The 17538-nt window shown below is 49.7% G+C and overlaps 1 protein-coding gene across 1 annotated transcript; it reads right to left on the reverse strand.

Annotated features, from left to right (window-relative positions):
* Nucleotides 1–13345: 13345 nt before the first annotated feature.
* Nucleotides 13346–15501, reverse strand: LOC123427190 (F-box protein At1g47056-like). The gene has a single exon (XM_045111170.1). The coding sequence runs from the start codon at nucleotides 15423–15425 to the stop codon at nucleotides 13581–13583; it is 1845 nt and encodes a 614-aa protein (XP_044967105.1). The 5' UTR covers nucleotides 15426–15501; the 3' UTR covers nucleotides 13346–13580.
* Nucleotides 15502–17538: the final 2037 nt, after the last annotated feature.

The raw sequence follows: 17538 nt of genomic DNA on the forward strand, positions 1-17538 counted from the left end.
CAAATATGGCAATTCCTACAACAACACTTATGGAAATCACAACAAATTACCCTCTGATTTAGAGAGTGATATCAAAGAGTTCATCAACTCTCAAAAGATTTTCAATGCGTCCATAGAGGAAAAACTACTCAAAATAGACGATTTGGCTAAGAGCGTTGATAGGATGTCTTGTGATATTGATGCTTTGAAAGTTATATGTGCTCCTCCCAAGGTCAACTTGGATGAAACTTTAAAAGCTATGCGTGTCTCCATGAATGAGAGCAAAGAAAGAACCGCCCAAATTCGGGCTAGGCATGAATGATTTAAAAGGGTGTGTTCTAGTGATGCAAATCACGAAGATCTTAAAGTGCTTGGTGTGACTCCTCTTGAATCTTTGTTTTCGCGTGTCAAACCTATTGATGAAGGGGCTGGATATGAATCCACTTTGGTTGAAAAACGCCCCAATGATTCGGAGTCCACCTATCTTGATGATAAAGGTGTGGAGAGTGGAGTAGAAGAAATCAAGATATATATTGGGTGGTAATGAAACTCCCACTTTGTATTTCAAGGAATTCAATTATGATAGTTGCTCCTTGTTTCAATGCATTTATTTGATGCAATCCATTGCAAACTCTCCACATGCTTATAGCCAAAGCAAAGCCTTTACCGCACATACCGTAGATGCTATGATGAAATCTCTTGAAGAGAAACTCGAATTAGAAGTCTCTATACCTAGAAAACTTCATGATGAGTGGGAACCTACTATCAAAATCAAAATCAAAAACTATGAATGCAATGCTTTGTGTGATTTGGGTGCTAGTCTTTCCGTGATTCCAAAGTCTTTATGTGATATCCTTGGTTTTCATGAGATTGAAGAGTGTTCTCTTAATTTGCATCTTGCGGATTCTACTGTCAAGAAACCCCTGGGAAGGATCGATGATGTTCTTATTGTTGCAAATAAGAACTATGTACTCGTGGATTTCATTGTACTTGACATAGATTGCAATCCTTCATGTCCCATTATTCTTGGTAGACCTTTCCTAAGGACTATTGGTGCTATCATCGATATGAAGGAAGGGAATATTAGATTTCAATTTCCTCTAAACAAGGGCATTGAGCATTTTCCTAGAAAGAAAATAAGATTTCCTTATGAATCTATGATGAGGTCTACTTATGGTTTGAGCACCAAAGATGACTATACGTGATTCCATCACCCTATTCCTAGCTAAGGGCGTTAAACAATAGCGCTTGTTTGGAGGCAACCCAACGAATCTATCCTTTTTATTTCTGTTTTGTGTTTTCCACACTTTCATAATTCTGTTATGATTGTGTTTTTTGTGTTTCTTTTTGCGTTTGTCCCAAGTAAAACCATTATGATTAGTCTTGGGGATGATCGTTTGGTCATGCTGGAAAAGACAGAAACTTTCTGTTCATGAAAAGAATTTTCATTTTTTTCTGTAAGAGATTTTTGAGTTGATTCATTTTTCTGCTGATTGCTACGCAAATTCTCCAGACGTTCGTAATTTTTCAGAATTTTTGAAGTACCAGAAGTATACGGAGTATACAGATTGCTACAGACTGGTCTGCTGTTAACAGATTCTGTTTTTGTTGTGTTGATTGCTTATTTTGATGAAACTATGGATAGTATCGGGGGTATTAGCCATGGAAGATTGAAAATACAGTAACCCAACATCAACATAAGTAGAATTTAAGTTTGCTATAGTACCTAAGGAAGTGGTGGTTTGCTTTCTTATACTAATGTTATCACGAGTTTCTGTTTAAGTTTCGTGTTGTGAAGTTTTCAAGTTTTGGGTGAAGTTCCTGTGGACAAAGAGATAAAGAGTGGCAAGAGCTCAAGCTTGGGGATGCCCAAGGCACCCCAAGTTGATTCAAGGATGTCGTAAAAGCCTAAGCTTGGGGATGCCCCGGGAAGGCATCCCCTCTTTCGTCTTCAATCCATCGGTAACGTTACTTGGGGCTATATTTTTATTCACCACATGTTATGTGTTTTGCTTGGAGCGTCTTGTATCGTAGGATTCTTTTATTTTTTTGTGTCATAATCTTCCTTGTTGCACACCTAGAGAGAGAGACATGCACTCATCGTGATTTTGTCGAGCTTCACTTATATCCTTTGATTAGACAACTCAGCTCACATGTGCTTCACTTATATCTTCTAGAGCACGGAAGCGTGTGGCTTGGTAGTTGATCTATGCTATGAAAGTAGTCTCAAAAGGGGTAGTTATCCAAAGGTATATGAAAACTTCCACCTTCATGTGCATTGAATAGTTAGAGAAGTTTGATTCCTCTCAATTAGTTTTGAGATGTGGTTGTGGTAATATTTAAGTTATGTTAGTATGGTGTTGTGGATCTAGAAATACTTGTGTTGAAGTTAGTGATTCCGGTAGCATGCACGTATGGTGAACCGCTATGTGATGAAGTCTGAGCATGATTAGTCTATTGATTGTCATCCTTTGTGTGGCGGTTGGGATCGCGCGATGGTTTATACCTACCAACCCTTCCCCTAGGAGTATGCGTTGAACGCTTTGTTTTGATTACCACTAAAACTTTTGCAACAAGTATATGAGTTCTTCATGACTAATGTTGGGTCCATGGTTTAGATGCACTTTCAGCTTCCACCATCACTATCTTCTTTAGTGCCGTGCAACTTTCGCCGGTGCATAAAACCACCATTAGCCTCCCTCAAAACAGCCACCATACCTACCTACTATGGCTTTTTCAAAGCTATTCCGAGATATATTGCCATGCAACTACCACCATGACATGTGCCACCACTTCTACATGCCATTGCATGATCGTAAGATAGCTAGCATGATGTTTCCATTGATGTCTATGACATGCTAGATCATTGTCACGGTACACTACTAAAGGCATTCCATATAGAGTCATCATTGCTCTAAGTTTTGAGTTGAAAGTGTGATGATGATCATTGATGGAGCATTGTCTCGTGTGAGGAAATAAAAGAGGCCAGCGAAGCCCATATACAAAAAGAGGCCAAAGATGCCCACCAGAAAAAAGAGAGGCCAAAGAGCCCACAAAAAAATGAGAGAAAAAGAGAGAAGGGACAATGCTACTATCCTTCCACACTTGTGCTTATTAAGCACCATGATCTTCGTGGTTGAGAGTCTCTCGTTTTGTCACCACCATATAGCTAGTGGGAAATTTTCATTATATAACTTGGCTTGTATATTCCAATGATAGGCTTCCTCAAAATTGCCTTAGGTCTCCGTGAGCAAGCAAGTTGAATGCACACCCACTAGTTTTCTTTAAGAGCTTTCACATACTCTTAGCTCTAGTGCATCATTTGTATGGCAATCCCTACTCATTCACATTGATATCTATTGATGAGCATCTCCGTAGCTCATTGATATGCCTAGTTAATGTGACCATCTTCTCCTTGTTTGTCTTGCAACCTCCACCACACTCCATTCCACTTATAGTGCTAAAACCATGGCTCACGCTCATGTATTGCGTGAGAGTTGAAAAAGTTTGAGAAAGTAAAAGTGTGAAACCAATTACTTGGCCAATACCGAGGTTGTGCATGATTTAAATTCGTTGTGCAAGGATGATAGAGCATAGCCAGACTATATGATTTCGTAGGGATAACTTTCTTTTGGCCTTGTTATTTTAAAAGTTCATGATTACCTTGCTAGTTTGCTTGAAGTACTATTGTCTCCACATCAATAGCAAACTATTCTTTTGAATATAATGGATCTGAAAATTCATGTCACATAAGAGGAGTTACAAAGGACATCTATGCTAGGTAGCATGAAAGCATCAAAAATTCATTCTTTATCGCTTCCCTACTCGAGGACGAACATGAGTTAAGCTTGGGGATGCTTGATACGTCTCAAACGTATCTATAATTTTTTTATGGTTTCATGCTGTTATCTTGTCAACTTTGGATGTTTTATATACCTTTTATATCTTTTTTGGGACTAACTTATTAATTCCGTGCCAAGTGCCAGTTCCTGTTTTTTTCTGTATTTTTGACTCTTTTCAGATCTGATTTTGGAACGGAGACCAAACGGAATAAAATCCCCGAAATAAATTTTTCCAGAACAGAAGAAGATCGGGGGACTTGAGGGCCAAGGCAGGAGAGGCACAGGGGGGCCACCAGGCCTGTAGCCGCCACCAGGGGGCCGGCGGCTACCAGGCTTGCGGCCCCCCTGGAGCTCCCCTGCCCTAGCTCTTTCGCCTATATATTCCCTAAAATCCCAGAAAAAATCAGATCCACGAAAACAATTTTCCGTCGCCGCAAGCTTCCATTTCCGCGAGATCTCATCTGGAGACCCTTCCCGATGCCCTGCCGGAGGGGACTTTGGAGTTGGAGGGCTTCTACATCAACATCATCGCCTCTCCAATGACTCGTGAGTAGTCCACTTCAGACCTACGGGTCCATAGTTAGTAGCTAGATGGCTTCTTCTCTCTCTTGGATCTTCAATACAAAGTTCTCCATGATCTTCATGGAGATCTATCCGATGTAATCCTCTTTGGCGGTGTGTTTGTCGAGATCCGATGAATTGTGAATTTGTGATCAGATTATCTATGAATTATATTTGAGTCTTTTCTAATTTCTTATATGCATGATTTGATATCCTTGTAAGTCTCTCCGAGTCTTTGGTTTTGTCTGGCCAACTAGATCTATGATTCTTGCAATGGGAGAAGTGCTCGGTTTTGGGTTCATACCGTGCGGTGACCTTTCCCAGTGACAGAAGGGGCAGCAAGGCACGCATCGTGTTGTTGCCATCAAGGGTAACAAGATGGGCTTTCATCATAGATTTGAGATTGTCCATCTACATCATGTCATCTTGCTTAAGGCGTTAGTCTGTTCTTTTGAACTTAATACACTAGATGCATGCTGGATAGCGGTCGACGTGTGGAGTAATAGTAGTAGATGCAGAAAGTATCGGTCTACTTGTTTTGGACGTGATGCCTATAGATATAATCATTGCCTTAGATAACGTCATGACTTTGCGCGGTTCTATCAATTGCTCGACAGTAATTCGTTCACCCACCGTCTACTTGCTTTCATGAGAGAAGCCACTAGTGAACACTACGGCCTCCGGGTTTATTCCCAACTATCGTCTCCACTTTCACTTTTACTTTGCTTTGTTTTCCTTTTTGCTTTCAGTTCTCACTTTGCAAACAATCTATAAGGGATTGACAACCCCTTCATAGCATTGGGTGCAAGCTCTTTGTGTTTGTGCACGTACTTGTGACTAGACGCGATCCTCCCACTGGATCGATACCTTGGTTCTCAAACTGAGGGAAATACTTACCACCGCTATGCTACATCACCCTTTCCTCTTCAAGGGAACACCAACGCAAGGCTCCAAGGCCGCGGGGAAATCCTTTGCATATTTGCCAAGGAAGTCCCTATAGGTGTAGCCCGTAGTAGAAGGATTCCTGGCGCCATTGTCAGGGAAGGTCTGTTGACGCAGTAGCAGGCGACCGACGCCTTCCAGTCCCTTGAGCACGCTCTCACCACAGGCCCGGTCCTCGAGATGCCAAACTTCGATCAGCGGTTCATGGTCGAATGCGATGCCTCGGGAGTGGAGTTCGGCACCATCCTTCACCATGGCGCTGGTCCACTTACATTCTTCAGTCGATCGTTCGTCGCACGACATCACAAGCTCGCAGCCTATGAGCGGGAACTCATCGGTTTGGTCGAGGTTGTGCCACACTAGTGGCCTTATCTTTGGGGTGGGCACTTTCTGATTCGCACCGATCACTACAGCCTGAAGTTTCTTCTCGACCAACGCTTATCCACTGTGCCGCAACACAAGTGGGTCAACGAACTCTTCGGGTTTGACTTCACGATTGAGTATTGGCCGGGCCGCCTCAACATCATGGCAGACTCATTATCCCACCACTACACTAACCATGACTCGGACGTCACCGACACTGCATGCGCTGCCCTCTACATCAACTCGGGGCTATCATTCGCCTTCTTCAACGACATCCGCCGCGCCACTGCCATGGTCGCGGATGCGCAGCTCCTTCAGCAACGCCTCATTGAGGGCGACTTGACGGCGCCGTGGCACCTGGACGACGGATTACTCCTCCATGGTCGGCGGCCGAATCACGATGATCTCCATCACCAGGATATTCTGATGGCACACTCGACCGACCACGAGGGTGTGCAGAAGACTCTCCACCGCCTACGCGCTGATTTCTACATCCCGAGTGATCATGCGCTGGTACAAGACTCGGTGCGGTCTTGCGTAACGTGCCGGCGCAACAAGACGGAGACACTACAGCCCGCGGGCCTGCTACAACCCCTTGAGGTACCTTCCGAGGTGTGGACCGACATCTCCATGGACTTCATCAAGGGCCTTCCCAAGGTGGGCGTCAAATCCATCATCCTCATGGTGGTGGACCGTTTCTCTAAGTACGCTCCCCTCATCGCCCTTGGCCACCCCTACACCGTCACCTCGGTCGCGCGTGCCTTCTTCGACGACATCGTCCGTCTTCATGGGTTTCCCTCGATTGTCAGCAACCGCGATCCGGTGTTCACCTACCATATTTGGCAGGATCTTTTTCGGATGGCACGCGTCAAATTACGCCTCAGCATGGTGTTTCATCCACAGACCGGCGGTCAATCCGAGGTGGTCAACAAGGTGATTGCTATGTACTTACGTTGTGTTACACGTGATTGCCCCCGGGCTTGGGTGGACTGGCTCTCTTGGGCAGAGTACTTCTACAACACATCCTACCACTCCGCCCTGCGTGCAACCACCTTTGAGGTGGTCTACGGTCGTCCTCGACCTCACATGTTGTCGTTCCAGCCCGAGGTGGCTCGGACTGAGGCGGCAGGTGCCCCTCTTCGCGGTAGGGATGAGATCCTTGCTGAGGTGCGCCAGCGTCTTCTCTAGGCCCAACAGCTATCCAAGAAATACTATGACACCCACCACCGAGAGGCGGAGTTTACAGTGGGCGACTAGGTGTGGCTGCGGCTTCTCCACCGCTCTACGCAGTCACTCAACCCCCGCGCCAAGCGCAAGTTGGGTCCTCACTATGCTAGTCCTCGCATCCACGACATCTTCCATGTGGGCTTGTTGAAGCCCTTCTGCGGGTGAGCCGCCGGTGGTTGTGCTGGATCTTCCACCGACCTCTGATGGTCGTCTCCTTCCTCGTCCAGCGAAGGTGTTGCAGGCTTAACAGAACCGCGATATATGACGCCTCTTGATCCAGTGGCAAGGCCTTTCGGAGGAGGACGCTACTTGGGAGCTCCTTGATGATTTTCGCAAGCACTTCCCCGACTTCCAGCTCAAGGACGAGCTATTTCTGCACGCGGGGAGAGATGTTATGACCAGTATACATTATAACCGGAGAGGGCCCAAGGACGCAACCACTTAAAGGCCTGGCCCAATTTACCTTATAGTTCTTAGGGGCTTAGCTCAGTTTATTTTATCTGTTAGCGCTAGAGAGATTATATATACTCATGTAAAGACTTAGTTTTGGTTAAGCAAAAGTAATCACATTTGCTCGGCGCCCAACAGGAGCCGGCGCCCTAAACCCTAGCCGCCTCGAGCCTCTCTCTTTCTCGCGCACGATCACGGCGCCCTCCTTCCCCCCCCCCCACGTGCGCGAGCGTCTTATCTAGGCCCAATAGCTGTCCAAGAAATACTATGACGCCCACCACCGAGAGGCGGAGTTTACACTGGGCGACTGGGTGTGGTTGCGGCTTCTCCACCGCTCTACGCAGTCACTCAACCCCCGCGCCAAGCGCAAGCTGGGTCCTCGCTATGTTGGTCCTCGCATCCACGACATCTTCCATGTGGGCTTGTTGAAGCCCTTCTGCGGGTGAGCCGCCGGTGGTTGTGCCGGATCTTCCACCGACCTCTGATGGTCTTCTCCTTCCTGGTCTAGCGAAGGTGTTGCAGGCTTAACAGAACCGCGACATATGACGCCTCTTGATCCAGTGGCAAGGCCTTTCGGAGGAGGACGCTACTTGGGAGCTCCTTGATGATTTTCGCAAGCACTTCCCCGACTTCCAGCTCAAGGACGAGCTATTTCTGCATGCGGGGAGAGATGTTATGACCACTATACATTATAACCGGAGAGGGCCCAAGGACGCAGCCACTTAAACGCCTAGCCCAACTTATCTTATAGTTATTAGGGGCTTAGCTCAGTTTATTTTATCTGTTAGGGCTAGGGAGATTATATATACTCATGTAAAGACTTAGTTTTGGTTAAGCAAAAGTAATTACATTTGCTTCGCGCCCTAAACCCTAGCCGCCTTGAGCCTCTCTCTTTCTCGCGCACGATCACGGCGACCCCCCCTCCCCCCCCCCCCCCCAGCCGCACGGCTCGCCCCGCCAACCTTTCTTCCACCCATATAGCCTAAGACCTAGACCTGGTAGGGATCTTGTTCCTATCGTAATCACTCTTCTCCCACTTCCAATTATTATGTCAATGGGTGATTTGGCCTTATTCTTATTCCGACAGCAACAAAAAATCATCTTGTTTCTTGGCCCAAAGCCCGGCACGGTATGATCACTGTTCCATGAGTGGCAGCAGTCGACTAGCCCGAGACCGCTATTTCCAACATCCACGATAGAGGCGCTTCGTGTCGACGAACTCGGCAGCCTGACGAGGCAAATTTTAGTCCCTTTTAAAAAAAATTAGCCACCTTCTTGAAAAGCATTTTGGAATTTAGCTATTTTCCTATCGCATGGGTGGATGGAGGTAGGTTATATCAACCTAAGAGCAACTTCAACGGACCGACCTAAACGGACGGCGAATTTGTCCCTTTTTTGTCCGTTTGGGTCGGTCGCCCGCCCGACGTCTGCCCTGTTTCAGATTTGGGTCGGCAGTGCGCCCAACGCGCCGACCCATTTCATGTCTGCGGTCAACATATTTAAAAAAAGGGCCCGCGGCCAATCATGTCAGCGGCCATGTTTCATGCCAGCACCATGCCAGCGGCCATGTTTCATGCCAGGAACATGCGAGTGCCGGCATACAATGTCGGCCTAAAAAAATAGACCACAGTCATGCTGGCGCACTTGTCAGCCGGCCGGCACACATGCCAGCACACAAAAAACGATGGGACATGAGTTCGACCACGCCATTGCGGCCCCATGGTCATGCCAACACACCTGCTGGCATCCAAAAAATATGGCGCTCGCCGCCATAGATCACTCGTTGTCGAAGTTGAGCATGTTGGCATGCATCTTCTCGAACCACGGCCTCTTCCTTGGTGACACGGTGTTGAGATCCACCTTCATGATCTCCACCCCGGTCATCATGCTCGCAAGAGCCACTTCTTTGGCCTTGGCGTTGGCGGCCTCGATCTCTAGCATCTTGGCTTGCTTCTCCGCCTCCATCTCAAGCATCCATGCTTGCTTCTCCGTCTCCATGCCAAGCCTCCTCCTTTGGAGATTCAAGAAGGCGTTTATTTGCTCCTCTCTTTCTTGCCGACGCTTCTCCTTCCTTGAGTCCTTTTTGGTGATCATGCCCTCCATGGTTGCGATCAAGGCGATCGATGCCACATCCCGCTTGTCCTCCTTCTTGGAGTTTGTCTTCCCTCTCGGCCGAGCCTTCTCGCCGTCCCCAACCCCCTCCACGGCTTGCTTCCCACCACGCGACTTGAGGGCGGCATATTGCGCCTTGAGCTTCTCCTCGTCTTTGATCACCCTAAAGCAATGGAAGAGGTTGAAGCACTTGCCATTGTGTTGGACCTTGAATGCCTCCAACACTCGAAATGTCTACAAATATATTTCATGCAAGCATATTGACAAAATGATATGCAAAAGCATGTACATGATGACACAAAAAGAGGTCGGCTTGCTAGCATACCATGTCTTGCACACCGATGCCGCTCACAGGGCGGGCCTTGATGCTCTCAAGAGTGGCACAAAACTTGTTGCACTCTTGTTGGATCACCCTCCAACGTTTTGAAATGGACACCCACCCGCGTGCGCTTGCTATTTGATACGGCGAAAACTTCTTGCGCTCATGAAACTCGCGGTGGACACGAATCCAAAAGGTTGAATGCTTTTGTTCGGCGCCCGTCTTGGGGTCTTGCCCAATGTCTCTCCAACACTCGCAACGAAGCTTGTCCTCGGCCGTCGTGTATTCCTTGGTCCGCTTGCTCTTGTGCTTCGGTGTCGTCCCGACCGCTTGGTTGGCGAGCTCGTCCTCAAACAAAGGCTCCGCTTCGATGTCGCACTCGTCCTTTTCCTTTAGCCCGTAGTCCTCCGGGAACTCATGGTCGAGAGGGAAGCCGTTCAGGTCCAGGCCGACGCCGAGCTGAGCGGCCTGATCTTCGTTGTAGCCTCGACCATCCTGGCTTTGTGTCTCGTCGGGATCGAAGACAGCGGCCTGCGCGCCACCCTCGAAGATCATGTTCTGCATGTAGTCGTCGTTGCCGGCGGCCGACATTCCGTCGAACGGGTTGCGCGCGCCCGGTAGCTGGTCGGTTGGCGTCTGCCTCGCACGTTTCCTCGCGCCTCCGGATGACGAGCCACCGGCCACCAGTGTGGCGTTGAGGTCGATGTTCGTGGGCGCGGGCGTGGAAGGCGCGACAACGCTCACCTCGGGCGAGCACTCCCCCAAGAGGCGGGAGGCTTGCGGGTAGACGTGGAAGCCGGGCACCGGGTTGCAAGACGACGCACGGGACGAGTCGGCCAGCAGCGCACGAGGGAAGGCGGATGAGTCGGTGCTGACCGCGGCGCCCACGACGGCGTTGACGAGGCCGTGCTGGCTAGGGTTTAACCCCAATATGCAGAGCGCCTCCCTCGTTGCTGCCGCGACACGGGCGTTGGTTACCTGCTGCTACGCGGCGGCCGCCACGATGGCTTCATCCCTCGCGCCCACTGCGTGCCTCCGGTCCTTCCTCTTGGTCGACTCCTTCGCCCGTTGTTCGGTCGTCAGCACCTTCTTCGGCTTCGGCCCGACGGTCTTTCGGGATGCTCGAGGCTTGCCTTTGTCGGGCGCGAGGGAGGCCAGTCCGGCTGCGACGTCGAGGTCGAGGTCGCCGTCCATGGCGGGCACAGAGCGGGAGCAGGCGCTGGGCGGGAGCGGACGCGGGACGGGAGCGCGCGCGGGCGGGAGGGTTTGGGGGGAGGGGGGGGGTTGGGGAAATGGCGGTGGAAGCCACCGACCGACGGGCCCGAGGAAGGAGTAGGCGCGCGCGAGCGTTCGTCTCGTGTCCGTGCCGACGCAAATCCGGTCCAAAATTAGACCTAGAATGGGTCGCCAGCCGTACGTCAAACGGATGCGCGTCCGTTTAGGTCGGTGCGTTGGGTCGATTTTTGTGTCCGCGTCGACCCAAACGAACGGCGACGGACGAAATGGACCGCCCCATTAAATTTGCTCTAACACCTAACGCCGACGCCCCTGACAGTAGGATGCACGTCGTATCGAATGTCGAATAAAAGGAGCCCTCAGTTTCGAAATCTGATTAGAAATGAGGTAGTACTGGGTACTTTTTTTTAAAGAAAATCGAAATGGCACGCTAGTACTGGAATTCACGAGTGGCGTGAGGTTTCTGCGCGGAAAGCCAGAGAGGCCTATAAAATTCAGGGTGGTGCCCAGCCTCGCGGAGAGACAAAATTTGAACGGGCGCACAGCTCCCCGCGTGCGTGTTGACAGCGTCAGGGTCGAGGGCATGCGGCATCCTGCCCCAGTTTCCGTGCGGGAGAGGAGCATCCGAAGCGAAACGCGCAGCGAAAGATGTGGAAGCGGACAAAATGACCGACAAGCTTCACGTTCCGGATTAATGGCGCTCACGCCTCCGGCACCGGAGGCCCAGCGCCCGGCACAGTAGGAGCACTGTTCCATCAGTGGCAGCAGTCGACTAGCCCAAGACGGCAATTTTGAACATCCATGATAGAGGCGCTTCGTGTCGACGAACTGGGCAGCATGACCCCGGCGAATTTTCGTCCCTTTTTGAAAGTTTAGCCACTTGCTTCGAAAATATTTTGGGATCTTGCTATTTGATGTACGTCTTACCGTAAAAAAAATATAAGTATCAAATTATGTGCATCTATCACCGGGCACCTTGAGTGTTGCACAGCCTACCACCGGCCTGTTTGACGATAGGGGTGCGCTGAAGTGGATAAATTGTCTACCGTCATGATCCTTGGGGATAGGCTGCCATACCTTACTATCATTGACCCCAACGGTAGAAAAAATATCAAATTTCAGAATGTTTTGCTAAACTTTTGCAAAAGTCAAAACACCAAATTTTGCTGCTTGAACTGCACATTTTTACTACCAGCATATGCAATGTTCTGTGGACTTTGGTTCCCTTGAGCATTTTCTCGAACAAGCTTTGGATCACCCCTAGTCCTAGCTGTATTTTATACTGTCAGTTGTTATGTTTGGTTCGCTATAATAAGTAGTTTTAAAAGCAAAGATGCCGTACTTTGACCAACTGCACGTATAATTTGTTCTGCTAGTAAAAGATCTTTCTCCCCCCTTCACTATCTGATGATTTTCTATCAGGCTGATTCGATGAAAATATCTAATAAGACCAACCTGCAACGCGTATGCAAGACTCGACACATGCACATCATCAGACTAACCCTTGAAAGCTCCTACTAATGGTTTTCCTTTGGCCAACAACACATATTCACCAAGGTCCAAGGAAGATAGGCCCCAGTGACATTCTATTTGCTTAACTTCTACTCCAAACGCAACAAATCTACAAGCCCACTTTTAAATGCTGTGTTGTGTTTCACATTTGTTACAAGCTACCGAGTAATTCTCAACACCACCAAGGTTGTTATGACTGATATGACAACAACTAACCAAAGTCTCGCAATATAAAATTTACCACTCAAAAAGTGTTGACAGGCACAGGCACGCACTAGATATTATCAATTGAAACACAAGAGAATAAATAAACACTGACTTTACTCACTCTGCTTGTAGATGGGTTTATCATGAATTGGTTGACGATTCAATTAACATGCCAGCGTAAACGGACAAGACACGTATACCACTTTACATGACATGAAATCTTTCACAATCAGCATATCACTACCACTGCGAATTAAACTTCCAAGCAACAACTAGCATATCGCTATCCAAGACCTTTATAAGTAACAACAGGAAATGGCACCTGGTTTAAAGTATGCATTTTCTTTGATTGTTTCCGTGCACCATTTCATTTGCATACTTTATGCATGACAAATTGAATAAACTGAATAAGGATCGTCTCTGCACAAAAGAAGATATCAAATCTCAATTCTGAATCTTCTTGCTTCAAAACGAACTCAAACTATTGTGAATCAACAGTGTTTGGCATCAATATGTCAGCGAAGGTTAATGTTTATGTACTGATGTAGAAATGCAAACATGGAGTTGCGGCTTGATGCAAACAAACAAAAAATGATTTTCCTGGATACGGATGGAAGCATGTTGATCACCAGCAGTGTTATACCATAGCAAGGTAAAATCAGAACAAGGGAGACACTACTGATGATGCTATTAGCTCCACACAGTAAAACACGGAATTATCCATAAGGAGTTTTTGCATGGACTGGATACGAAATGTAACAAGCTAAGGAACACGGACATGAGATTAGAGACGATCAATAGCAAAGGAGCTGATGGATTTCCATCCCACATCACGCTGGTGGAGGGTTGCCAAATCTCCTTCTAAGCGCTGACATGACGCTCCGCATCCTACTATTCGCCTGAGCAAAAGATTGCGCACCAGCAGCATTAGTGGGAAGGTCCATGGCAGCCATCTGACCAGTTAGCTCTGTAATCTGTGCTTGTTGTCCAGTCTCTTGCACACCATTCTCACTTGGAGCGCCTGCATCATGCTCCAACACAATATCCAGGCTGATTGAGAAGGAATCCCCCCTGGCCATCTTCAGATGCTCAACACATTGATACGATACTCCGCGGCACCTCTTCAACTTCACCTTGACCAAACTGGGGCAACCCCCATTCAGCGCTCCCATCCCGCGGTCTGTGACTGGGCATCCCTTGATGCAAAGCTTCTTGAGAGCAGCACAGCGCTCCGCGAGGCAAATGATCTCGGTGTCCCCTACGGTCTCACACCCGCAAAGCGCAAGACGCTCCAATGCACGGCAGTGCTCACCAAGCATCCGAAGACTCTGCACGGTGGGGTTGACCCCTATCAAGACAAGCTCCTGAAGATCGGGGCATCCTCGAGCAACAGCCATGAGGCCGCGATCACCGATCCGGTTTGTGCGCCAGCCATCGATATGCAGCTTGCGCAGTTTGTGGCAGTTCTGCGCAACGCTAATTATGCCCTCATCGGTGCATTCAGGGGTCTTGACAAGGAAGAGCACCTCCAGATTCGCACAGGCCGAGACAGCACATAGCCCACGGTCGCCGACCTGGAGCTTCTCAAGGTGAATCTCAACGAGGCCAGGAGCACGGGCGGCAATGACCTCCAGTGGCAAGTCCCAGGCACCGGAGCAGCGCAGGATCTTGAGCGAGCGGAGATTCGGCGAGGAGGAGACCAGCGGTACAAAGCAGAGGGCGCTGTAGAGATCCTTGAGGCAGACCGAGCGCAGCGCCATGGCGAGCGGGAAGAGGATGTCCTCGGTGATGGCGGTGGCGGTGACGGCGCCCGAGGTGTCCGGGAGGCCGCGGAGGCGCTTGACGGAGAGGTCCTCGAGGAGGGGGCAGGACTGGAGCACGGCGACGAAGGCCTTGGGGCCGAAGGTGCAGGAGGCGACGGAGAGCTTGCGGAGCACGGGGGCGGCGGCGGCGAGGGAGGCGAGGCCGGCGTCGGAGAGCTGCCTGAGACCCCTGAGCTTGAGCCTGGCGAGGCGGGCGGAGGGGAGCGTGGCGGCGACTGCGGCGGCGCCGCCGTCGTTGAGGCTGTCGGCGCCGGAGCCGCGCGCGCAGCGGAGGGCGAGCTTGGTGACGGCGGTGAAGCGGGAGAAGATGGCGGGGGTGTTGTAGCCGAGCATGGCGCGCGCGTCGAGGGAGAGGCGGTGGCGCGTGGCGGCGTCGACCTCCTTCCAGCGAGCGCAGGTGAGGGAGCAGGCGTTGCGCTCGGCCGGGGTGAGCGAGGCGAAGACGAGCGTGAGGATCTCGTCGGGGAGGTCCTGCGTGTGGTCGCGGGACGGCGGTGGCGCCGCGAAGGTGGAGGGGGAGGGGGAGGGGTCGAGGCTCCCGGTGCCGCTCCCCGCGCCCGCGGGCATCGGCGGCGCCATGGAGGAGGAGGGCGGGGGCCTGGGGCTGGTGGGGGATTTGGAGGGGTGGGGGAAGGAGGGGGACTGGCCCATGCTAGGCGGGCGCCCCCGGGATGCGTGGGGAGGCGATGGCCATGCGGGTGGATGGGAGAGGAGGGGGAGGATGGATCTGCCTGCCTGCCTGCCTGCCTGCCGATCTCTTCTCTTCTCTTCTCTTCTGGCTCTGGGGCTGGCTGCCTGCGGTGGGGATGGGTTGTTTGTTGGGAGTCGGAGGAAAATGGGGAAAGTATACATAACATACGTCTCCGAGGGAGGAGCGTTTGTTTTGCAATTGCAGGTGCTTCATGGATGTGGTGCCGCGAGGCTGCTCATGGGTTTGGTTGGGTTGCCCCGGGAACTCGGTCGTTTGTTGACGAATTTCATTGACACGGGATGTCACGCTTATACTACGTCACGGTTTCACACCCCCCCCCCCCCCCCCCCACACACACACACATAAAATGTCACGGTCATGCCAAACACTACCGAATTCACAAACCAATGTGATTGGATGGTTAAAAGACAGTGTTATCTTCTGCCCATAAAAGTTCAAGTCTCATAAGAATTAGATTTGTGTGTGCGTGTTCGTAAAGATAAATGTATGTGCATATATGTTTGTACTTTGTTTAAAAAACACTAACGTATTTTAATACATTACAGCGCAAACGCTCATATATTCACACATAAGTTTAATTCGATGAATACGCATACGCACACCCTACCCATGTGAATTTCACATCGCTTTTCTTTCTTCCAAAAAAAGGAACGATCTAGCCAGCTACCAGGTCGTACTGTCGCCGTCCTCCGACGGCTCCCTTCCGCGGGCTGTCGACAGATCCACACGTGCGGATAGGGTAGATTTAGGTTTTAGGTCCTAGTAGTCTAGGTTTTTCGATCGCTCATCGTGTTGGCTTCGGCGGCTGCAATGGCGGCGTTGAATTAAGAAGCTTCAGATTCTTCACCAATAAGATGATCGGTGCTATGATTGGGGATGGATTTGAAAACCAGTTTGTACAAGCAAGGATGTCGTGGTGACGGTGGCATCATCGTGGTGCACTCGTGTCTTTGGACTCCGTTGTTCCAAAAATGTTTGCTCCAGCATGGGCGTGGAGCTTGGAAGGTAGTCGAGCAGATGTGAATTGTGGTATGCATCCACAACATCTAGAAGATGGTAGATCATGTGCTACGTTTATGGTTCATGGCCGGCAGTTCTGGTTTCCTCCTCCGATGTAATAGTCATGCTAGATCTGAAGTTCAATGATGTGTCTAGGGTGTTCCTGAGTCTGACTCGCTCAACTGTAATGGCTTCTTCTTTGATCAACCACCTTCGAGGGTATGCAAAATAGCAAATCACCAATGGTCCGTGTCGAGCTCGGGTGAGGAGAAGATCCGCCTTTTTTCTTTGTTGCTTGTTGTAGTGGTGCCTGAGACAATTGACTAGCGTTGGTGTCAAACTGAGGGGATTCTTCGATATTGAATGTAATTGTCTTTCTTGGCACGTGTTCTTTTGTGCAAAGACTAGTGTCCTTTTCTTCTCATTTTTGTCAAGTCGATGGGTATGTGGCTTGTAATATGATATTATGATATAAATGAGAGACGTGTTGCCAAAAAAAATCTACCCTCATGAGCACTGTCGTGGGTATAAGCTTGACAGTAGATGTGTAGGGTACGAAAGGATGGACAGAGCCTTAGCTACGGCGAGGTTGTATGAGTTCAGGCCCCTCTACGGTGGAGGTAAAAGCCCTACGTCCCAGTGCTCTTGGGAGCTTGTTGTCGAGTGGAATATGGATTACAGTGAATTGCTAACCCCTGCACCAGTGGGGAAGGGCGGCTTATATAGAGTGCGCTACCTTTCACAATGGTTCGGTGCGCAGGGGTGGAGTAGTGGTGAATAACTGCATACGTTACAGGTAACGTATGTCTTAAATGCTAATAAAGGTATAGGGAAACGTATGACCGTTGCCCTCCAGGGGGGGTTATGATGTACAGAGTGGAATCCAGTCGGTAAGCTTGATACGCTCTGAATGCTCATCTCCGACTGGATGATAGAGCAATCGTTACCGACTGGATGATGGGAAGTCCTTAATTCAGTCGGAACTGACTAAGGGCCTTATCCTTCATGAAGGGTAGTCCTTGGGTAGGCCCCACAGGGCAGGTCTATGACCCTACCCTAGGACTATAACCCCATCATTAGTCCCCGAATGGATTGGGGTTGGAACGACGAAGCGATGCTTGGAGTACGGATCCGACTGGTACGGATGCGACTTTGGCGTTGTTTGCCTCGATCCATTTTATCTTCTTGACCAGTGATCCGAGTGGATGTATTTGTGAAACGAACCGTCAGGGACCGAGTGCTTTAGTGGTATCT

The sequence above is a fragment of the Hordeum vulgare genome, chromosome 2H, assembly GCF_904849725.1.
Source record: "Hordeum vulgare subsp. vulgare chromosome 2H, MorexV3_pseudomolecules_assembly, whole genome shotgun sequence".
Taxonomy (NCBI): Eukaryota; Viridiplantae; Streptophyta; class Magnoliopsida; order Poales; family Poaceae; genus Hordeum; species Hordeum vulgare.

Bases quoted from the DNA above. Each gene is read 5' to 3' on its own strand.
- LOC123427190 (XM_045111170.1), bottom strand. From the start codon at position 15,425: ATGTATACTTTCCCCATTTTCCTCCGACTCCCAACAAACAACCCATCC.